This window comes from Cervus elaphus, chromosome 18 (genome assembly GCF_910594005.1).
Source record: "Cervus elaphus chromosome 18, mCerEla1.1, whole genome shotgun sequence".
In the NCBI taxonomy this organism is placed as follows: Eukaryota; Metazoa; Chordata; class Mammalia; order Artiodactyla; family Cervidae; genus Cervus; species Cervus elaphus.
The window spans coordinates 119557402-119581628 of record NC_057832.1 but is presented as its reverse complement, the minus strand read 5'-3'; the positions used below and the strand labels follow the sequence as shown (position 1 = coordinate 119581628).

General features: G+C 44.3%; 2 protein-coding genes across 20 annotated transcripts in view; one reads left to right on the top strand and one right to left on the bottom strand.

Annotated features, from left to right (window-relative positions):
• Window positions 1-5959, top strand: part of KMT2C (lysine methyltransferase 2C) — a 257991-nt gene extending 252032 nt beyond the window's left edge. For all 12 annotated transcript variants that reach the window (XM_043871872.1, XM_043871871.1, XM_043871877.1 and 9 more), the window contains 4 exons: window positions 2190-2306; window positions 2542-2615; window positions 2855-2963; window positions 3950-5959. In XM_043871872.1, coding sequence (XP_043727807.1) covers window positions 2190-2306; window positions 2542-2615; window positions 2855-2963; window positions 3950-4042 — 393 coding nt within the window. In that variant the 3' untranslated portion in view covers window positions 4043-5959. The remainder of the gene's footprint in view (window positions 1-2189; window positions 2307-2541; window positions 2616-2854; window positions 2964-3949) is intronic.
• Window positions 1075-24227, bottom strand: part of GALNT11 (polypeptide N-acetylgalactosaminyltransferase 11) — a 62852-nt gene continuing 39699 nt past the window's right edge. For 7 of the 8 annotated variants that reach the window (XM_043871885.1, XM_043871878.1, XM_043871882.1 and 4 more), the window contains exons 7-12: window positions 18378-18495; window positions 17046-17198; window positions 16504-16722; window positions 15092-15196; window positions 12488-12625; window positions 11793-12366 (exon numbers count right to left, since the gene is read on the bottom strand). In XM_043871885.1, coding sequence (XP_043727820.1) covers window positions 12235-12366; window positions 12488-12625; window positions 15092-15196; window positions 16504-16722; window positions 17046-17198; window positions 18378-18495 — 865 coding nt within the window. In that variant the 3' untranslated portion in view covers window positions 11793-12234. Of the gene's footprint in view, window positions 1417-11792; window positions 12367-12487; window positions 12626-15091; window positions 15197-16503; window positions 16723-17045; window positions 17199-18377; window positions 18496-24227 lie in introns of those variants that run through there. The other variant, XR_006334857.1, reaches the window with a different exon arrangement.

The following is a 24227-nucleotide window of genomic DNA, read 5'->3' as shown; positions in this document are numbered from 1 at the left end:
TGGGTTCCTTGTCCTTACTCTGAGATGCTCCTGCTTGACGTCTGCACCTTCTTCCCTGTCTTTTCATGGGACACTCTGTGTTCGTATTACAGATAACAGCCTCTTTCTTGTCTTTGGAGGAGCCTGTCTCAGACTCCTGGGGCAGTCGCTGCTCCACTGCTGCTCCTGGCCGTGCCGGCCTCCTCGTGCTCAGTGGCCTGTCTGTCTGAAGACGTCTCCCAATGGCTCGTTCACACCTCACTTCCTGCTCCTCAGTCATGCTAAGGGTTTTGAAACCACCTGTGTTCAGTCTGTCATCTTTTTTGAGAGTTCTTGGTATCTGGTCACCTTTTGCTTCCTCCATTCTGTTACCTCCCTTCCGTCTACCTCCCAGGTCATCATGCCAACAACCTACTAAATATCCTGTTTTTTCCCCCATGCTGCTGTCTTAACAGCACCTAGATGTCTGTGTGCATGTGGGAAGGCAGGGTCATGTTATCTGCACTTTCCCATGTCTTCCTTTTCTCGCTAGTATTCATACACCTCTAGCTCTAAATCATTCTTCAGTGGCTCTGTTACTTTCTGTGAAATCGATGAGCTATGATAGGTTAAACCATTGCACTACTGCTGAGAATTAGTTTTGTTTGGAGTTCTTTGCCGAAACAGCATTGCTGTCAGGATTTGTACAGATACCCGTGTGACTTCACTTCTGTGGGGTGTGTGCCCCCAAGTGAGATTTCTGCATAGAAGTACATGTACTTTTCATTTTCATAGACATCGTCTGTTTTCTAAACAGGCTGTAATTGTATGCTCTTCTGCAGAGTATGAAACTTTTTCTTGTTTTCCCATTGGAAGTGTTAGGACCCTTTTATATTTTTGCCAGCCCGTTAAGCACAGACTGATGTCCCCTCAGTTGCAACTTTTTAGGTTTTCCATTTGTGTTTGCTTGCTATGAACTGCATTGTATATTCATATCCTTTGTCCATTTTTCAGTTTATAAGAACTTGTACTATTTGGCAAAAGATGTATTTTAGGGGAAAATACCTCAGTAAGTGGAATGTGTTTTATTAGGAGTATTAATTTTTATACAGTCAAACATATAATTTTCTATAGTTTCTATTTTTGGTTAAGACTGTAGATTGCATATGTAGTTTATTAGATTCTTTTTGTTTCAGTGATTTTATTTTTTGTGTTTTAAGACTTTTTTTTTTTTCCTGTTGAGTAACCAGTTGTGGGAGCACCATTTAGTAATATATAACCCATCCATATAAAACTGAATTTCAGTACCACCAAGTTACTTCACGAAGTGTTCGCGTGTGCCTGGCTGCTTGGATTCTCGGTTCATTTCCAGTGATCTTCTGGTCTCTTACACTGAACTGTACTCATCTCCATGCAGATGGTTTTTGTATGCCCTGCTTTGTCACCTCGGAGTCACACCTGGAATTGAACACATAAACCGCATGAGTACTTCTTTTCAGAAGTTAATTCTCACCCCAAAGTCTCCCAACAGCCCCCGAACCATGGTACTTGACAAGGCCTGTGTCCAGTGCGGGGGGCTTCTGGTCAGTTGAGAATGCAGAAACTCACATTGTAAGAGTCCCTTACAGTTAGCCCTGTTCCTGCTTCATAAGTTTGTTATGTCTTTTTAGAAATCACGGTGGGATAAAATAAATAGCAGAAGCCATTAGCCTGTTTAGTTGGTGGGATCTGGTTGTGATATCACGTTCGGGAGAAGATGTGTGAAAGTCATTCAGTTGTGCCCAACTCTGTGACCCCATGGACTATATAGTCCATGGGATTCTCCAGGCCAGAACAGTGGAGTGGTAGCCTTTCCCTTCTCCAGGGGATCTTCCCAAGCCAGGGATTGAACCCAGATCTCCCGCATTGCAGGCGGATTCTTTACCAGCTGAGCCCCCAGGGAAGCCCAGGAGAGAAGATGGCCAGATAGAAACACTTTGTAAAAATGCCCGCAGGGTTTACTGTAAAAAAAGACAAACTAGGGAGTGATAATCACGACTTTAGGTGGGAAGATCGTCCAGTGTTGAGGGTCCAGATGAGAGTCGAGGTCAGTACAAAGGTCACGTGAGTTCAGGTGGGGTCTTCCTGGGGCTTCTGCTGTGACCAAGGGCAGGACCTTTGCCTGAAGGGGCACGCAGACCTGTTGTCCACGGAAGCCAGTGGCTCTGAGGCGTGCATGTGCGTTTCCGCAGGGGCTGGGCCTGTACGCTGCCCGGGACATCGAGAAGCACACCATGGTCATCGAGTACATCGGGACCATCATTCGGAACGAGGTCGCCAACAGGAAGGAGAAGCTCTACGAGTCCCAGGTGAGCTCGCGTCCTCCTGTGCCGTCGGGCGCTTGGGGCCAGGGCTGGGTCTGCCCCTGGAAACCACACCTGGATAGGCCTGTATTTCCCCCCGTTACCGTCTGCGAGGCTGTACCGGCACCAGTGAGCCTGGCTTCACAGGCGACCTGCCGGGTGTTGCTTCAGTTCAGGGCGACCGGCTGGGGCGACCGGCTCCCCACCAGGGCGGGCAGGTCCTGAGCGCTTTCTGTTTCAGAACCGAGGCGTGTACATGTTCCGCATGGACAGTGACCACGTGATTGACGCCACGCTCACGGGAGGGCCTGCCAGGTGAGGCGGGGCCGGCGGTGGGGCCCTTCAGCCCTGGCCAGAGGTCTTACTTAGCATTTCCCCCTACGTTTGGGAATTCCCTGGCCGGCCGGGGCGCTGAGGTCCTGCGGCCACGCGGCCGTCTGTGTCCGTGGGCGCGCGGGCTGTGAGCGGGCCGATGGGGAGGGGCCGCGGGAGTGGGGGCATCGGCCCCCGCCCGGCTGTTGGGCGGCGAGCCATCTCTGGACTGCTGCCCGCAGGTACATCAACCACTCGTGTGCGCCCAACTGCGTGGCGGAGGTGGTGACCTTCGAGCGCGGCCACAAGATCATCATCAGCTCCAGTCGGAGAATCCAGAAAGGAGAAGAGGTAAGCTCCGCCCCTACCCGCCCGAGGCGCCGCCGCCGGGGGTGCGCTCCTCACCCCTCCCGCCCCTCCGCGGGGCCCCCCTTTATAAAGGACGCCTGCGCGGAGCTGATGGCCCTGCTGGCGCCTCTGGCCCCGGGGTGACCCTGGGGCTGTGGGCAGCAATTCCGGGGGGCCCGGGGTCCCTGTTGCGTGTATGCACTCTGAACCAGCACCCGCTCCCGGATTTTCTGCGAGCGGGTTTCTGTAGAGCTTGGCTCCTCCCTTAGTAGTCCCTTCCCTCCGCCTCGCGTGTCGCCCGTGAGGATGGCCTCCGTCATCGCGTTGATATTCCCCGACTTGGTCACAGACGTGATGAGCACATTTGGGGGCTGAAATCAGGGGCCCTGGGAAGCGGCTGCTGGGCAGGCGGGTTCTGTGGGGGTCTCCTCTCTTTACGAGGGCGAGGAAGCTGAGGGTCTTCACTTGGTTGGAGCCTCTGGCCCTGCCCTGAGAGGACGCTTGTATTTTGGGGTCATCTTAACTGGAACGTACTTTTTTAAATTGAGTTGACCCAAGGCTCGTCTTGCATGTCTCACTAACTGGATAAGAACGAACCCATTTGAGGCCCCGGGCCTGGGGACAGAGGAGGTCCCCCACTCCTGGCCTTGCTGCCCCCCACCCTGCTCAAGTTGTTCGGGGGACCCCCTTGACCCCCAAGCCTCTGCCTCATTGTTTGTGGAAGGGAGCCGCCCTGAGCCCTCAGGAAAGAGCTGTGGACGGTGGGAGTGCCGTGAGGAAGGGGAGCCCCCAGGATTTCGGGGCGCCCCTCAGGGCGGGAGGGTGCTTCCCGTGGGGTGCCGGCCGCAGCCTGTGCGTCCTCCCGGCTTGGGGTCCAGGGGGAGGCGGTCCCGCAGAGGCCCAGCCACCCGGACGACAGTGGGGGAGACGAGGGCCCGGGGCGGCCGAGGACGGGGAGCGGCCTCCTCACTGTGTGTCTCTGGCCGCAGCTGTGCTATGACTATAAGTTTGACTTTGAGGACGACCAGCACAAGATCCCCTGTCACTGTGGGGCCGTGAACTGCCGCAAGTGGATGAACTGACGCGACCCCGCGCCTCGGAGGGCGGCTCGTCCCTAGGAAGAAGCGAGTCCACGCACCATTGGGATTTCGCAGACAGAAAAGAGGTTTTTGTTTTCTGTTTTATGACTTTTTTGAAAACTAGCTCCTGGGAGTCCTGATTTCCTTGGAACTTCAGTTAAGTTGGGAGCACCAGGAGGAAGCCGACCGAGGCCACTTGACCCGAGCTGCCGAGGTCGAAGATTTACAGAATGGTCCAGCACTTTTTTTTGTTGTTTCCTTTTCCTTTCTTTCTTCTTTCTTTCTGTGGGTGGGTTTTGTTTCCTTTCGTTTTAGTCTCACTAAGGAGAAACTTTTACTGGGGCAAAGAGCCGACGGCTGCCCTGCCCCAGGGCGGGGCCTTCCTATGAATGTAAGACTGAGATCACCAGCGAGAGGGAGATGTCCAAAGTGCTGGCCACGGCCTTATCTGAGAAAGGGGCAGGCCCTCTGACTTAAGAGTTTTTTAAAACTAAAGTAGACACCACTGAACAAGGAATGTACTGAAATGACTTCCTTAGGAATAGAGCTAAGGGACAATAACTTGCACTAAAATACATTTAAATACTTGATTCCATGAGTCAGTTTATTGTAGTTTTTGATTTCTGTAAAATAAGAGAAACTTTTTGTATTTATTATTGAATAAGTGAATGAAGCTATTTTTAAATAAAAGTTAGAAGAAAGCCAAGCTGCTGCTGTTACCTGCAAAACTAACAAACCCTGTTACTTTGTACAAACATGTAAATATTTTGAGAAAAAAAATACAGTATAAAAATAGTTATTGACCAAATGCTACCAGGCTCTGCAGCAGCTCGGGTGCTTATAAAATGTTCATAGGGATGTTACAATATAATTTTGTTATTAAATATGCCATTATAATTATGTAATAACCAAAATTTCCACCTAGAGTGTTTGGGGTTTTTTGGAAACTACAGTCTATTAGTACTTACTTGTTTTATACACCTTACTTCTGATAGAACGGAGTGTATGCTATGACTACAACTTTTATAGCCGTTTTGGTAACTTAAACTAATTTTTTCACATTATATTGTTGCATCCCTACTTCTTCAGTCAGGTTTTTTGTGCTTTTACAATTTGTGATAACTGTGAATAACTGCTTAAAAACACCCCCAAATGGAAGCTGAATTTTTCTTCAGCAAAAGTAGTTTTGATTAGAACTTCGTTTCAAGCCACACACAAAACAAAAATCATGTAAACATACTAGGATCATGTAGCAGGAACTCAAATTGAACTCTCTAGCTTATTTAACACAAAAATTTGAAAAAAAAAAAAAAGAGAGAGAGAGAGATGTGACTGCTTGCAACTGCAGGACCCCGGCAGTAGGGTTTGGAAGATGTAATTTTAAGATGTGTTTGTATGAACTGTTTGTTTACATTTCTTTAATTAAACACACACACACACACACTGTTTTGTGTTTGCTTGTAGAAACTTAATCAGCATTTTGAACCAGGTTAGCTCTTTATTTTGTACTTAAAATTCTGGTACTGACACTTCACAGGCTGAGTATAAAATGAAGTTTTTGTGTGCACAATTCAAGTGGACTGTAAGCTGTTGGTATATCCAGTGATGCAGTTCTGAACTTGTAATGTATATGGCATGATGTATTTTTATCTTACAGAATAAATCAATTGTATATATTTTTCTCTTGATAAATAGCTGTATGAAATTTGTTTCTTGAATATTTTTCTTCTCTTGTACAATATTCTGACATCCTACCAGTATTTGTCCTCCCGGGTTTTTGTTTTGTTTTCTGTTCTGTATAATAGTATCTCATGTTGGCAAAAATTGAATTTTTTGAAGTATACAGAGTGTTATGGGTTTTGGAATTTGTGGACACAGATTTAGAAGATCACCATTTACAAATAAAATATTTTACATCTATATAAGCTGCCTGAGTCTCTGTTAGTGTTCCGGTCGCAACTCAGAAACCGATGAGTGTTTGAACTAAACCAACAAGCTGGTCTACCCTTTTTGAGTGACTGGCCTGTGGATGTAGTCAACTTGCTTCTTTTTTAGATGTAAGTTCATAACTCAGTCCAAAGAGAGACTCTTTCTGTGGTTGGGTAAAGAAGGGTAACTTTGGTTTCTTTTTAGGATGTTTCCAAGGCCAAAGTGAAAAATCTTCCTAGTGTTTCATTCCCTTGTTTAAAGTCTGTTTTTATTGTTAAATTCAGTCCACTGATTTTTTTTTTTTGGAAGCAGCTCTTCCAGACTTGCTGTGTGTGGTAGGGACTTTATTTCTCCTGTTGTGTGTATTTCAGATTTAACTCAAAGGATTGCTAAGAATTAAACTGCCTAGAATCCCACTCAGTTCGTACAACAGCTTGTGCTTCGCGAACAGCCAAACAGCTTCTGTACCGCGCCGTTTTACAGCAAGCCTCCAGGCACCCATCCTCTGACGTCGGCACTTGCTGCTCCTCGGAAGCAGCCCGCGTCTGTGAAGCTGTCCGTCAGGACGGGCCTGGACGTGCTGGTGTCTCGCCAGGCTGGGAGGCCCTTCTTGGGCGGCCACGCCTCCTCGGATCTCTCTCCGGCTCTCACCGCCCAGCAGGCAAGGAAGGAGACTTAGAGGCGCCGCCACCCCGAGGCCCGCCTGGCCGGCGAGCAGGGTGGTTCAGGACGCCAGTGTCTCTGCCCTGCGTGAACCTGGCCGCTTTCTCGGGGCCCCTCTGGTAACCGTGTCTTTCCAGGTCTAGAAATCCTCATTGGGTTTCAGAATTCGAGCGTTAATGCTATGTTGGGTTATGTTGTGCTCTTTTAAAAACCGTTCATTTATTCTGGTGGCAGTTGAGTGACGTGCGTCGATTTGTTTTGAAGCTTGTTCTGGAAGCGTCCTAAGGAGGAGTCTGACCTGGAGGGGCACACAGGTGCCCTGGGTGTTGGGCGAGGGGCCTGCCTTGACCTGTTCAGGTCACAGCTTCCCACAACTTAGCCTTTCCTTGGAATGTATTCTTGGCTCATTCACAGGGGGTCACACTTAGCTGTGGACAGACGGACAGAGCCAGACTCAGAGACCCATCTGCACATTTCTGGACCCTCTCTCTGTGGCTCCTTCCTGCCCCACATTCCTTCCTGCAAATTCCAGTCCGGAGGCCCCCCGGCTCGCTCTCCCATCACAAGTGGGAACCAATTCACAGCTTCCAGTTGATCCCTGGAAACAATTCACAGCTTCCAGTTGATCCCTGTTCCCGATCGGGGATCTACCCAGAGGCTTCCTCCTGTTTCCTGTCCCACGTGTCGGTAACACACAGGCCTCTCAGCGGTTGACTTGTCCAGAGTTGACCTCATCACCTAGGTAACGTCGTAGCCATCACTTGCTCTGAGCAGACATGGGGGTCCTCTGGGGCGGAACCCCAAAGCTGCACCGCGGTACCTTTTCTGTTTCCTCAGAACCCGTCAGTCTGTTTGTTGTAACCATTTTAATGGTATCTGACTGGTTTTAATCTGTATTTCCCTGACAACCGTCTGTGACATTTAACCTTTTTTGTATGCAGAGCCATGCATTGTTCCTTAAGCGTGAGTATTCCGTTCATTTTGAAAATCGGTTTAAATTTTTATCTTCAGCAGCGCTGGGTCTGTGTGGCCATGTGCCGGCCGCTCTCCACGCACAGTGCGGGCTTCCCACTGCGGTCACCTCTCGGTTGCGGAGCGCAGTCTCGTAATTGTGCCGCACGTCCTCAGCTGCCCTGGGGCACGCAGGATCCTCCCGGCCCAGGGACTGAACCTGTGTCCCCTGCACTGGCAGGCGGAGGAGTCTCAAGCACTGGCCCACCACAGATGTCCCTTACATTGAGTTTTAAGCACTTTATACAATCTGGGTACAAATTGTATCTTCTTCCTCAATGCTGTCGTCTTCAGAAGCTTTTAATTTTGATAAAGTCCAATTCATTGATCTTTGATGACTGCTTTGAAATGAGTAAAGAAATCTTAGACTCTCCTATAGGAAGGTATTTGTCATTTTTCTCTAAAAGCTTTATAGTTGTCTTTTTTCTATGTAGATCTATGACCATGTTGAAATAAATTCTGTATGCAAGATAGGAGTCAAGGTTCGTTTTTATCTGTAGAAACAGAAAATTACTTCCAGCACCATTTTTATAAAGATCCTTCACTATCTCCGGAGGTTGCTCAAACTCATGTCCATTTATTTAGGTTTTCTTTAATTTCTCTCAGCAATGTTTTTTTCTCACTGTACAAATGTTAAAATTATTTTCATATTTTTCATGCTATTGTAAATTAGTTACAATCCCAATTATTTTTTATTTTGAGCTGTTGCTATAATGTGCCCAGTTGCTTCAGTTGTCTGAAACTCTGCGACCCCGTGGACTGCAGCCCGCCAGGGTCCTCTGTCCATGGGGATCTCCAGGCAAGAACACTGGGGTGGGGTACCATTTCCTTCTCCAGAGGATCTTCCCAGCCCGGGGATCGAACCCCGGTCTGCCTTCATCTCCCGTACTGCAGGCGGATTGTTTACCATCTGAGCCACCTGGGAAGCTACACAGAGGTACAGTTCACTTTTTTAATATGTTTCTGTTTTATTTTTTTGGCTGCACAGCTTGTGGACATAGTTCCCTGACTAGGAGTTAAACTTGGGCTCTTGGCAGTGAGAGCTCGGAGTCCCAACCACCGGACCACCAGGGAGTTCCCACAATCATTTATTTTTTTTCCACAATCATTTCTGTGTTGACGTTTGTCTTGTGGTCCTTTGGGTGGCTTTGTTAGAACCGATACACCTTCCCTGACACATGATTCTCACCCCACGTCCATAGCCGACATGACACTTCACACTTGGTTTTACTCACCCTGTGGGTTCTGACTGCTGTGTCCACCGTGACAGGATCATACACAGTAGCTGCCTTGCCCGTATCTTTCTCCCCACACCCTACCCCTGGCAACGAGTGATGTATTACTGTCTCCGTGGTTCTCCCTTTTCCAGAATGTCATAGAGTTGGAATCATACAGTATGTAGACTTTTCAGGTGGCTGCTTTCACTGAGTAACATACATTAAAGGTTCCTCCAGTTTTTTTGTGGCTTGATAGCTCATTTCTTCTTAGCACTAAATATTCCATTGTCTAGATGTAGCAGTTTACCCGGTCACCTACAGAAGGACATCACAGTTACTTCCAGACTTTGGCAATTACAAATGAAGCTGCTGTAAACATCTTGTGTGCAGGTTTTTTATCGTATTATGCATTTAGTTTTGCAAGAAACTGCCAAACCATTTTCCAAGTGGCCATACCCTTTTGCATTCCCAGCAGAAGTGAATGAGAGTTCCCGCTGCTTATCTGTTTTTAACATCTGCAGACTCTCTAGTGACGTTGCCACTCATTATTGATGTTGGTAATTTCTTAGTAGACAATTTATCAATAATCTTAATCCAGCTTTGGTTTCATTAACTTCTTGTTTTTCATTTCTGTCTAGTATTTCGTCTTTGCTTTTTTAACTCTTTTTCTACTTTAAGCTGGAAGCTTATCATTAATTTTAAACCTTTATCCTTTTCTAATACAGCTCAGTTCTATAAACTTCCCACGTAGTGAGTGAGCTACATCCTATAGCCTTTGATATCTTGTGTTTTCATTTTCAGGCAGCTGAAAATAGCCTTTTGATTTCTTTGGTGACCCACAGAGTATTGGGAAATATGTTCCTGGTTGATCTTCCAGGGTTCCAGGGACTGACTCCTGCAGCAGTGAAGACATGGAGTCCTAACCAGTGGACGGCCAGGGAATTCCCCCAGGTGTCTTTATCACTGATTTCTACTAGTTGTTATTGATTGCTAATGTAATTTGCATAAGTTGAATTTATCTAAATTAATTGATTTCTTTAATGTCCTGGCATGTGATCTCTGTCGGTAAATATTTCATGTGCACTTGAAAAGGATGAGTATTCTTTGTCAAGCTGGTTAATAGTGTTGTTCATTTACGTTTTCTCTATCCTTCTGTTTCACCCACTTGTTTGGTGACACAGTTGAAGTTGTTAGGTTTATAGATGCTTGAGATTGTTCTTAATGAGTTGATGCCTTCATCATTTTAAAGGGGTATTATCTCCAGGGGTATTCTTTGCTCTGAAATCGCCTTTGTCTAATATTAATTTAGCTATCTGGATATCTTCCAATGGGTGTTCAGCATTTATGTGTTTCCCCATCCTTTCATTTTTAACACTTGTGGCATCTTCTTTAAAGTGAGTTTCTTACAGGCAGCGTGTAGTTGGGTCCTACATTTTTATCCACTGTAACCATCTGTGCCTTCTAACTAGGGACACTTTGACCTATTTACATAGCTAGTGCCAGCCTGTTGATTGGCAGAGCAAGGTCCTCAAGTCTGCTTCCAGGGCCCCAGGGGTCCCAGAGCTGGTATCAGAGTGCTAGGGGGTGGGGTCTGCAGGCTGCAGGGCTGTGGTTTTTGACTGGTGGATGAGGCTAGGCCCAGGGTCTGATGCCTGTGTGCTGGTGTGTGGGGCCAAATCCTGGGCCTTCTGGTGAGCAAGGCCATGGCCAAGGTCAGCTGAAAACCCAGGGGGTCTTGAAGGCACCCTGTCTTAGGTGAGTGGGTGCCCGGTGAGATGTCTGGCTTGAGATGTGCTTGCAGGCTGCTGGGCCAGCGGGAGAATTCCAAACTGGTGTTCACCAGCGCCCCCAGGATAGAACAAGCTCCCGGAAATGGATGCACCAGGGTCTGTCCCCAGGGTGCCTCCTGCCTCTTTGGGAAGACTGCAAGATCAGCAGGTAGGTCTGTCTGCCCCAGGCTCCTTTGCTTCTGCCCTGGGTCCCAGAGTGTGTGCAACGGTGTGAGCGTCTTCTCGGGTGAAGCCTCTACTTCCCCCGGCTCTCTCTGACTCCTGGAATAAACTGGGCTTGTCTTCCCAGTGCAAGACCCCAGGGCCGGGGAGCACCGCGTGGGGTTTGCAGCCCTCCACGCCCTTGGGTCACACACCTGGGGAGGGGATTGGACTAGGCGGCGACTCCACCCTCCTACCTGCCTTGTCGTGTGGCGATAGGTTCTGGTCTTTTTCATCAATGGTTTTTCTGCAAATAGTTGCAATTTAGGTGTGCCCGTGAGAGGAGGCAAGCGTAGGGTCTTTCTACGTCACCATCCTGGCCACTCTCCTCTTAGCTGCTCCAAGATGTCACGGGGTCGGACTTGGTTTCCAAGACTTTGGTGAGGCCACACAGACACTATCTGGGGTCAGGAGGACCCGTTTATATCTAATCAGATTATATTTAATGTGATTATTGATTCTGAGCTTTGAAGTTAATTGTTCAGTGTGTGTGTATACATGTATTATCCTGTAACATGTTTCAAATATGGTACTTAAACTTTGTGTTTCAACATAAAATAAGGAAGTTCCCCATGAGATTGTCTCATGAGATGTACTTTTGGTGAAAAAACTCACTTTATATTTGGATATTTATAATATATACAGATGATTTCTAAATTCATACCTCTGAGATATATCTTTTGAAATCCTGACCTCCTATTTCATAACTCTACCCGAGTATTTCACTGGCAACTTTGAGGCTGACTCAGTGAATCTGAATACTTAAAACTCACATAGTTCAAGCTAAGAAGCAAACACCGCTGAGGTTACTTAAGGCTGTGACCTACCTCACTTATTGGTCCATTAGCCAAACCTCAGTGAACTTACCATGTATCACACACACAGGATAAGTCAGAGCAGAGGCTCCAATACAAGATGAAAGAAAGAGCAGACAAAGAATCCTAGGGTAAATAATCAAAAGGATCCTTTAATGTAAATGTGGGTAGTACCATATTCACCAAAATAATTTATAATATTAACTCTTAAATATAATCTTATAAATGAATGCCTTCTAAAGTTAAAAGTAATGTGGATTCAGTATATTTAAAATTATTCAGAACATGGTAGTAGAAATTTAAAAATTAACCATCATCTATGAAATCTAAGAAGGGAAATCACAAGTTCCTGATCAAATAAACCTGAACAGACACATCAATCTCCTGGACTTTATCCTTCTACACAAACCTGACTCTCTAGAGTTAACACTGCATTTTGGTTTCCTACCATAAGGAAGAAATTCCTTAACAGCAGTCCAGAAATGACTTCAACCTCCTGGGGAAGCACACTTCTTCAGCTCCGTGGTGGGGATGAGCTGGACAGTCACGTTCCGACCACAGCGTCCGCCTTAAGATTCCAAATGCCACTGCTGTGAGGAGGAGCCATCACAGATCGCCATGGCAACAGAGCCTTTGCGACTCCGTGGATCAGCTGGTCTGAGGCACCGGCCCGCTGACGCCTGGTACAGCCGGTTATTCCTCTGAAAATAGAGGAGAAAAAACACCGCCAGTTAAAAACTTCCTGACTTAGGGGCTGCTGTACACTCGGGAACACCAGCTACAAGGCAGACTGGGACGCCTCAGCCCTGTCCGGTTCCTCACCCCAAAGGTCCACTGCTGGGAGCCTCCGGACCCATGGCACTTCATGAGTCGCGGGGGGTCAGATGAGCGAGTTTCTGACATATCCAGGCAAAGGAGATTATTTAAGACCAACTCATGTTCTTCATTGTAAATCCAAACCTAAGAAGAAAACAATAAAAATGTTAAAACCTCCAGTTTTGCTTTAGGTTCTGAAATTCAGATTGCACATCCCGTGCGGGAGTGGACAGACTGGACTGACGGAAGATGCCACAGTTGTACAGTGCTTTAGTTCTCGGCCTGTGTAAGGACAGTGGGAGCCCAGCGAGGCTGCTGATTTGCCCTGCGTACACAGACGCACAAGGCTCTTATGATGAGGTCCATGTTCCTCATCACGTCAGCCTGGAATATTATATTCTAGTCCCAGGGCCCAAGGTCACTGATCGTCTTTATGGTCTCTCAGAGTCTTTTCAGAAAAAACAAAGGCCTGAATGTGGCTGAAATGGACAAGTGCAATGAATAACTTTTCTCCAACATGCAACATCGATAAATCTAAAAGGAAAACATTTTCTCTTACCCTTTGAATTATTTTATTCATTGCTAGTTTTTCATATGGGTCCAAAACATGTGTGCTGAGCCTCTTAACATGGAGAAAGGGCTCACCATCAGCGCTGATAGAACATCATCTACGCTGTCTGACAAAGGAGCCACCGGCCCACGTGTGGCTGCTGAGAACTGGAAATGGATTGTTAAAATGTATTTCAATTAAATTTCAACAGGCACACGTGGCTAGGGTGTTTAAGTACAATTCTGTACAGTCACATTGTAGTATGGACAGGAGAATAACTCCGTCTCCTCACTATGATTGACCACTCCCCTGTCCACAGTACAGACAGCTCTCACACCCAGATGTGGCACAAAATCCTTTTTCAACCGTGTTTTCCAGTATGTTAACATCTTCGTGTGCATGGACTCCTAGAAATGTCAAAGCGTGCAATCTATCCAAAAAAGGTGTTCCTTCCATTCCTGAATGACCCCGTCCGCCACTCAGAATCGCTGAAAGGACACATACAGTGTGAGAATAAATTATGTGAATGACATGAATTGAAATTTTGTTGTGGTTCCTCTGAACTACTAAAAATGGGGAAAACTCAGTTCCACAGAAAACTCTGTAAAAGATACTCTGATTCATTCAGTGCAGATTTAATGCTGTTGGCCAGAAAGAAAGTGTACTTCCTTTGCCATTTCTAACAAATCCATATAGCTTTCAATTTATACACTTCAAATTCATTCTGTATAACTGAGAAGAATGCTCTAAACAAAATACTACAGGAGACAACAAATTAATGACCTCTAAAATCATTCCCAAACTAAACAACAATTTAACTTCAAGCAGTGTTTGAGAAAGTTCGACAGCCCCAGGTAAATCAATGAAGTTACACCATAATACACAAAAATGCTCAAAAGACAGACATGACACCATAAAACTCCTAGAAGAGAACATAGGCAAAACATTCTCTGACATTTTAATTGTACCAATGTTTTCTTAGGTCAGCCTTTCAAAGTAAAAGAAAGAAAAGCAAATATAAACAAACCTGACTCAAAATTGGGACCTTCCCAAATTTACAAGCTTTTTACACAGCAAAGGAAACCATAAGCAAAATGAAGTGACACCCTACATATGGACTGGGAGAAAATATTCACAAATGATGCAACCAGTGACTTAATTTCCAAGATACAAAAATAGTTCATACAACCTAACAACAAATGGGCAGAAGACTCTAAAGAAGACACACCAATGGCCAACAGGCACGGGAGAAGATGCTCAGCATTGCTCATTATCAGAGAAAATGCAACCAAAGCCACAGTGCGCACTATCTCAGTGGTCAGAAAGGCCACCAGTAAAAAGCCTACAAATAACGTGCTGGAGAGGGTGTGTAGATAAAAGGGAATTCTCGTGTGTTGTTAATGGGAAAGTAAACTGGTATATCCACTGTGGAAAACAGTATGGAAGGTCCTCAAAAAACTATAAACAAAGAGTTGCCACATGACCCAGCAGTCCCACTTCTGGGCACATATCTGGACAAAACTAATTTAAAAAGATGCATGGGCCTCTGTTCACAATAGCCAAGACACGGAAACAACCCACGTGTCTGTCACAGATGGAGGGATGAGACGGTGTGGTGCGTGTGCTCGGCCCTGAGAATGAAGTGATGCCATGTGTAGCGACGGACGGGCCTAGAGATTATCCTACTAAGTGAAGTCAGTCAGAGGGGAATAGCATACGATGTCACTTACATGTAGAATCTATAATAGACACCGATGAAGCACACAGACCCACAGGAAACAGGCTTGTTGCCAAGTGGGGAGTGGGATGAACTGAGAATTTGGGACTAACAGATGCAAACCGTTAAGATACCACATGGTCCTACCGTACAGCATCCTGTGATAAACCATGATGGAAAGGAATATGAAAATATATATGTATTCTACTTTCCTGTACATAGAAATTAGAATAAAAATAAACCCAGAACCATAGAAGGAAAGTCAGAGTAAAACCCTGATGTCTGCCCCACCCTCAAGAGTGCGGGCACTTCCCTGAAGGACCCCGTCGCGGGCATCACTCACCTGGTTTGGGTCACTGTAGTCACATGCCTTGAGCACTACGAGGCCTCCCTTCTCGCTCGGGCGGCCCTGGGCCACCAGACACTTGTTGGTCTGAAGGTGGTAGAGCTGTAAAAGAAGAGGATGCTCCTGACAATGCGGTACATATGGATGAAGAGAAAGGAAACATGAAAGTATTTCAAAGGTGTGGATTTTCAAGGTCCTAAAAAGGGAAGCATTTCTTATTACTGAGTTCTGGCTTTAGCACATAGGATCATCACAACAGAAACTTCAAGGTTATAGGCAATTTTAACAACATACGCAGGTGGTATGTCAAGTAGAAATTCCACCTACAGATAGAAGACTGCTCATCTGTTCCAGGGGAGGAAGGAAATCAAATTTACCATCTCTGCAGTAAAGAACCTAGAGATGACACTGAGTAAACAGAAGCAAAAAGTAGAAACAGCCAGTACCTAAATTAATACACACACCTAACGGAGGTAAAGAGAGACTGTAGACGCCACAGGAATTCCAGAGATGGGCTACATAAAAGAGTGTCTCGTCTAGGCAAAGTGATCTGCACTTGCTTAGTCACTCAGCCATGTCCAAGTCTTCGCGACCCCGTGGACTGTAGCCCGCCAGGCTCCTCTGTCCATGGAGTTCTCCAGGCAAGAAGACTGGAGCGGGTTGCCGTGCCCTTCTCCAGGGGATCTTCCCAACCCAGGGATCGAACCAGGGTCCTCCCACATTGCTGGCGGATTCTTTACCAGCTAGCTGAACTAGCAGGTAAGCCCAAAGTGATCAATTTTGAACATTAAAGGTGATTACATACGCAAGGTAACAGTAACAGGGATTTCAACTATGTGGTATGCATCCATTTTTACTTAAAGGGAAAGTACATAGTAATAAACATCTCGATGACTTTTATAAGGTAGAGAGAACAAAACAGAAGAAAGGTCTAGGCTTAATTCCAACCACTGAAGAACTGCTGACACTGAAAGAACCCAGGACATGGGCTTGTGCAGTCTGCCTTCACACTACCACCTGGACCAGAACCACCAGTTTTCACTTCCTGTCTGCAGCGGCCCCATTTCTCCTTTCATTTTCCTTTCTGGTCTCTGCCAAATGAATTTTACGCGCGTGTACAACGTCTTCATTTATGCCTTCACATTTATAGCCTCTTGGAAGCTAGCACACAGCTTAGAGAAGTTGTGTTTTCTCTAATACTGGCAGGTAAAGGATCTTAATATAAACAGCAACGATACTAAATACACCTGAATTGAGGAAATTCTCCTAAAAAATAAACAATGAAAAGCAAGCTAAAGCCTATCCTTAAATATTCTATAAAGTATACAATGTCATTTATTTTATTAGGCAACATTTACTGAAACATTGTGATAGAATCACTTTCTTTTTTTTTAGAATCACTTTCTTACCCTTCCGCGCTGAAGGACTTTGGGGCGCTTTGGCCCTCTGTTGATAAAAATGGGTTGCTGGGGTTTGACGTTGGGCCCAGATATCTGCATCTCCGGGTAAATGTTATCCAAATACCATTTAAATGATTTACAATCCAACTTCTTCCTCAATTCAACACGCTCACTGATGTTTCCATAATTTCTGGTTCTCAGATCAGGTCTTAAAGAAAAATACTGCTCCTGAATTTAAAAGAAAAAATGAGTGAATGGATTTTTTTGTTACCTCAGCCAAGTCCTGAGAGAGGAAACACTGAAAGCCGGGTGCAGAGAGGAGAAACAGGGTGTCCCCTGACGTCGGCTAATTACCTCTCACAGACTAGACACTGGGAAAAGTTAAAAAGGAGTCAGAATAAAAAAAACTGAGTGAAAGCCTGAGTGAAGAAAAGAGGAAAGAGACCCGGACAGAGATGAAGGCCGTCAGACAGACAGGCAGGAGAGCAGCGGCCAGCGCCCCGTCCCCGGGGTGAGGGGCTGTCTGCAGCCGTCCCGAAGCCGGGCCTCACCTTGTATTCGTCCAGCCACACGTGTGCCAGCCGCAGGGAGTTGTGCGTCATAGTGTCCTGGCCCTCGGGGGACCCATACGGCCGCCTTTTCCGGAAAATGTGTCCAACTCTAGAGCAGGGGATGATGAACAGCTTACCTCCACACATCCAGATCTGGTCGGAAGCAGAACACATGTTAATAGTGCTGAGGGGTCAACACATGGCTTTCATGAGGTTAGCCTCTACTAAACAGGTGAATTATCAGAATAAAGTCAAAGTATGTGTTTTAAAATTATCTGTCTTTATGATTAAAAAGAAACAAAACCCTAAAAACAATGTGACATTCTTTTACTCTCCTGTGTCTAAAACTGTCTTCCCAGACATGATGTTTTGACAGATCAAGGAAGCTGACCTTCAGGACTTAGGCACAAAGAATGCTAATCAATCCTCTAATCTCAGTTTCACACATACTTTCTCATGAAGCACACACATTTTTAGAAAAATATTATTTTATAAAAAATAGAGAGTAAGAGTCAGAAGATCTTAGTTCTGGTCTAAATTTTGCCCTTGACTGAGTCACTTTATTTAGTTATTTTAATACCTTATCTACAAAGTAAGACTAATAATATCTTATTACAGCTCACAACTTACAAATTCTAAAGATTACGTAGGAAAAACTGGGATCGATACATTTGCAAAAATACAAAACGACATACACAAGGTATTACGGTATCTGAACAGGGATCCCGTGACACACCAGGAGATGGGAACAAGAGCGAGAAACCTGCACTCTGTCCCTTGCCCTCTTCCCGCCTTTTCCAAAGCTTGCGTCCCAACCACTAGCACAACTGCCTGAGCCACAGACCCCACCCACGACCGTCATCTTTCCAGCCTCAGCAATGAGAGAAGAGATTGTGAAAGGTGAATTTCCTCTGTAGGTTGGAGCAATCTGTGTATACAATATAATTTATCTGGGCTATTCCTGAAAGTAAATGGGGAGCTATTAATAATTTCTTCAGGAGACAGGTGTGAACAATGGTGATCTCAGGCAGTCAGGAAAATATGACCAGAACTGTTTTATCCTAGGTCATCAAATAAGATGAATGGACAAAGGAAAAACAAAAACTCTAGAGTCAGTGCACACAAAGACCTCTAAATTTATACCAACTATCACTCTAAAATTCTTGTAAAATAAATATAAGGCTTCTCAGAGGCTTTTGCTATTTTGAATGGTATTATCTATATCATAAATTATGGTGAAATAGTAAGATGATTTACAGAAAACATGGGATCACAGATGAAAATTACATTTCACTGCACAGTTAATTGATTAACATACAAAAAAAAATTTACCCGAAAAGATATTTCTAAATTTTCTCCTCCCCAGATATCCATGCCACTGTCATACTGTCCAAGTTCATTGAAATAGTCTCTGTTCATGGCAAACAATCCTCCAGCCATCGTAGGTGACCTAGAAAAGGAAGACAGTTACTGTACCAATTCTACAGTCAATTATCTACTTTTTTTTTTTTTTAATTCAGTGCAGTTTTAGAACATTACTAATAAAAACTCATGTCACCAACTCAAAGAACGTGAGTTTGAGCAAGTTCCTGGAGACAGTGAAGGACAGGGAAGCCTGGGGGGGTACAGTCCATGGGGTCACAAAGAGTCGGACATAACTGAGTGACTGAACAACAATAAAAACTAGATTAACTATTCTGAAATGTTTAATTTATGAGGGAATGAGCTGGGCTGCCTAGTTAAGTTTTCTAGATTGTGAGAGCTGGCAAGTAAAAGCTACTTAGAATTCTAAGCATCACAAGTCCTTTCTTTTTTTATTTATGACTACAGTTGACAGAAATCCACCTGAACTGTTTAACTTCTGTTGACAGGTCCACAGAGCCCCCTGGGATAAAAACTGGGCTCCAGGGCCTGACAAGGAGAAACCAAACCACACTTTGACCTGGATGCAAATGTGGGAGACCAGTGGTGCTCAAGCAAATGCTTCATGAAGTGTGGAAACATTTTCAGCTATCACAGCTCAGGGGGAGGAATGCTGCTGGTATGTGATGGGGTTGATGATAAATATCCTGAAATGCACAGACAGCCCCACCCCTCCACCAAGAAGAACCATCTGGCCCTAAAGGTCAATCCTGCCGCAGCAGAAAAACCCTGTGTTTGTGAGAATCTGAGGAAGACCGACTCCCACAGAGACTCCAGCCTGGATTTCAATCATCTCACTTCCTGGACTCTGCACCAGGAGTCATGGAATCCAGTCCTGAGCTGCTTCTCAGAGAGATGCAGTATTCTCTGCAGGAGAAAACACTACCCCTGTATGACTGTGTTGCTATCAGTTTTCATAACAATGTCTGCCTTTAGAAATAAACAAGCAAACTAACAAATAACCAGACAATCAAGAAAATAAATCACATGACAGTAAAAAATAAAGAGAAACAATCTAAAAGAAGCAGATGTGCAGGGGTTTCAAATAACAGTTTCCAGGCAGAGACTTCCAGCTGCTCAATACGTTCAAGCATAAAAGACAAGACTGAGAATCTGGCAGATGATTAGATGCTATCAATAAACCAAATTTATGCATATCTGAAAAACACTCCTAACAATGACAGAAAGAAAATGTAAGCAGCCAATGAAAAGAGATTGCCTTCAAAAGAAACAAAAATAAGACAGCTGTTGACCTTTCCCCAGAAACAGTAGAAGCCAGAAAGTTCTTGACTGATACCTTCAAAGCCCTAAGAATGCATCTGCCAATCTAGAACTGAATATCAAGTAAAATTATTTTTCAAAATAATGATGAAACAAAGACATTTTCAGAAAAGAAGGAGTAATCTCACCTGAAGGTCCAGCAAAAACAAACACTAAAATGTGTCCTTTAGTCATAATGAAAATAAATCCTAGAGGGAAGCTTGCAGATGCAGAAAGGATAAAAGGGAAATATATAGCTAAACCGAAATGAATAACGCCTGCATAAAAAGTGGCTTGTGGAGGTTAAACATACACACCCATACCTGAGGTGGGTAACTGGGGTAGGAATATTCTGAGATCCTGGCTCTGTCTGGAGAAAGTACCAATTTATATTACACTTTGATAAGTCATGGATGAAGGCTATATTCTCTAAGGTACCCACTAAGAACATAATGTGAGAATGTTTATAATGTCTAATAATGGGTGGCAGTTGGGAACAGAATAATAAGTCAGAATTCAGACCAAAAGAGCAGAGAGAAAAGAAAACAGAACAGATAGAAAGCAAAGAGTCCCACTGTAATCACAGACAGAAAAATATAAGTGATATTACTGAATGGAATCAAGAAAGCCCTACTTAAAACAAAGTTTCCCACACTGGTTTAGAAACGAAAGTAACTCTATCTACCTGTGACACGTATCTAATTCAATCCTAATCAAAACAAAGCTGGAACAGGCATATTAATGTCAGACTATAAAGTGAAAGTTTCACTATTATAGAAGTATACAGTGAAAGACAATTCATAACAATACATGGTTTTCATTCACCAGGAGATACAATAATTCTAAACTGTCATGCATCTATTAACATGACCTCAAAGTATATGAACAAAATATATAAAGAAACAACTGATAGAACATAAATTTTTTAAAGAGAGTATTTTTACAACACAATAAACCTGGCCCAACAGATGCTGAATCCCATCTTGACAACTGCAGAAAATACAGATTCTGACCACAGTGTAAGCTAGGATTAAATAACAACTACAGGAGGAGAAGGGGACGACAGAGGATGAGATGGCTGGATGGCATCACTGACTTGATGGAGATGAGTTTGAGTAAACTCCGGGAGTTGGTGATGGACAGGAGGCCTGGTGCGCTGCGATTCATGGGGTCACAGAGAGTCGGACACAACTGAGCGACTGAACTGAACAAAATTTCTATATGCCTGTAAAATAATAAATGTACTGCCAAATAAACTACAGGTCAGAGAAAACACAACAAGGAAGACATTTTTAAATAAATGACAATTTTAAATGATACATCACAATTTGTGGGATGCAGCTAAGGCTATGATTAGAAGACAACTTACCATCTTAAATATATATATATATATAAAAGAAAAAAGGCTAAAAATTTAAAAAATCTAAACATACAACTCAAGAAATTAGCAACCTCGCTTATCTTGAGAGTGAAACAGCTTATCCTTACCATTCAGAGAAGGGTGTCACCTGATGCTGTCAAAAGTCAGAACAAAAAACAAATTTTTTTTTAAAAGGTATCAGAACCAATATAGAAACAAAATAACCAGACTGCAACACTAAGAGATAAGGAGTACCTGAAGTGATGTAAAATGAACTACTACTTCCTTTTCCCAGCAGAGCAGGTCTGAAGTCGGTGTGATGTTGGAAAGAGGACCACACATATTGGTTACAGTTCAGGAAGTAAGAAACGGAAGACCAGAAAATAAAACTGGTTAAAAGGAACTGCCTCTGGGGGGCAGGACTGAGAATGGGGGCAGAGGTAGAGTTGGCCACTTCTCACCCTAAATTGTTCTATACTGTGATACGTTACTGTGAATACATGTTTTTGATTAAAAATATTGAAAATTAAACAAATGCCCTGAAGATGATGAAGAAACTGGCCACTGCACGAATACTGAGACTACGAAGCAGTCTGAGGAGCGTCCCCCTTGCGCCGGCGAAGGAGCGCCTAAGGTGGAGTCGGCACGCCGTCTGCCTCCAGTCCCAGATGCGGGGGCGCAGATGGAGACACGCATGGTCCCCACAGGCAGCCTGCTCTCCTGAGCGGTGCTCATGATCGTGCTCCCATCGCAGAGCCGGGAGCAGAGTAGGCAGAGAGCCACACTGAATGCCCTGGCAGGAAGAAGGGCTGCCAGCCTGTGAAGACACAAGACCACTGAGAGCTGGGGATGTCTCATCGACTTCTCAGAAAACTGCCACAAAGTCTAAGAGCAGAAGACACGCCCACCCTGCCAGGAACTCAGGTCAGCAACCTGAGCTGGCCGGGTCTCCATCAGCCTCCCCTCCAAGTCGTCTTCGGGTGAAAGGAAGCTGGCAAGTACCCGAAGGCCAGCTGAGGAGCCGGTGGCCTTCCAGTGGGAGGTGCGGGGAAAGTGTTCTCGACTACAAGTGAAGACAGGCATGCCTATGACTGGGCAGCTTCACGCCTGCAAACCAGAAGCCGTGAAGAAGGCTGCTGACAGCAGGTTTGACAAAATTCAGTACCTATTTATGATAAAAATCATCCAGAAAGTAGGCACAGAAGGAACCTACCACAACATAATAAAGGCCATGTATGACAAGCCCACAGCAAACATTATTCTCAGTAGTGAAAAACTGGAAATATTTCCTTTAAGATCAGGTACAGAACAAGGGTACCCACTCTTGCCACTATTAATTCAACATAGTTCTGGAAGCTCTAGCCACAGCAGTCAAAGAAGAAAAAGAAATAAAAGGGATCCAGATTGGAAAAGAAGTAAAATTCTCAGTTTGCAGATGACATGAATACTACACATAGAAAACTCTAAAGATTCCACCAGAAAATTATTAGAGCTAATCAAAGAGTATAGTAAAGTCACAGGATACAAAATTAATACACAGAAATCCCTTGCATTCTTACATACTAACAGTGAAAAATCAGAGAAGTTAAGGAAACAATCCCATTCACCACTGCAACAAAAAGAATAAAACACCTAGGAATAAACCTAGTTAAAGAGACAAGTATATATAGTTTTCTGTATACAGAAAATGATAAGACATTGATGAAAGAAACCAAAGACAAAACAGATGGAGAAATATACCATGTTCTTGGATTGGAAGAATCAGTATTGTGAAAATGACTATACTACCCAAAGCAATCTACAGACTCAATGCAATTCCTATCAAACTACCAATGGATTTGTCACAGAACTATTATTTGTATGGAAACACAAAAGACCCCAAACAGCCAAAGCAATCTTGAGGGAAAAAACAGATCTGGAGGAATTTACCTTCCTGACTTCAGACAACACTACAAAACTACAGACAGTATGGTATCCACACAAAAACAGAAACATAGCTCAACGGAACAAGACAGAAAGCTCAGAGATAAACCCACGCACCTATGGGCACCTTATCTTTGACAGAGGAGGCAAGAACAATGAAGAAAAGACAGCCTCCTCAGTAAGTGGTGCTGGGAAAACTAGAAAGCTACATGTAAAAGAAGAAAACTAGAACACTTCTAACACCATACACAAAAATAAACTAAAAATGGATTAAAGGCTTAAATATATAGTGAAAGTGAAGTCGCTCAGTCATGTCCAACTCTCTGGGACCCCATGGACTGTAGCCTACCAGGCTCCTCCGTCCATGGGATTTTCCAGGCAAGAATACTGGAGTGGGTTGCCACTTAAGCCAGAAACTATAAAGCTCTTAGAGGAAAACATATGCAGTACAGCTTTGACATAAATGACAGCAAGATCCTCTTTGACCCACCTACTAGAGTAATGGAAATAAAAACAAAAACAAATGGGATCTAGTTAAAAGCTTTTACACAGCAAAGGAAACAAGATTAAAAGACAAGCCTCTGTGAAAGGGGAAAAAAAGACAACCCTCAGAATGGGAGAAAATAATTGCAAATGAAACAACTGACAAAAGATTAATCTCCAAAATATACAAGCAGCTCATAACAGCTCAATATCAGAAAAACAAACAGCCCAATCAAATAATGGGCAGAAGACCTAAACAGACATTTCTCCAAAGACATACAGATGGCCAATAAACACATGAAAAGATGCTCAACATCACTAATTATTAGAGAAATGCAAATCAAAACTGCAATGAGTATCAGTTCACACCAGTCAGAATGGCCATCATCCAAAAATCTACAAACAAATGCTGGAGAGTGTTGAGAAAAGGGAATCATCCTACACTGTTGGCAGGAATGTAAACTGATACAGCCATTATGGAGAACGGTATGGAGATTCCTTAAAAAACGAGGAATAAATCTACCATATGACCCAGCAATCCCATTACTGGGCATATCCCCTCAGAAAGCTACAACTCGAAAAGACACATGTACCCCAATGTCCACTGCAGCACGATCTACAATAGCCAGGACATGGAAGCAGCCTAGATGTCCATCTACAGATGGACAAATGGATGAAGAAGATGTGGTTCGTATATACAGTGGACTATCACTCAGCCATAAAGAGAACGGATT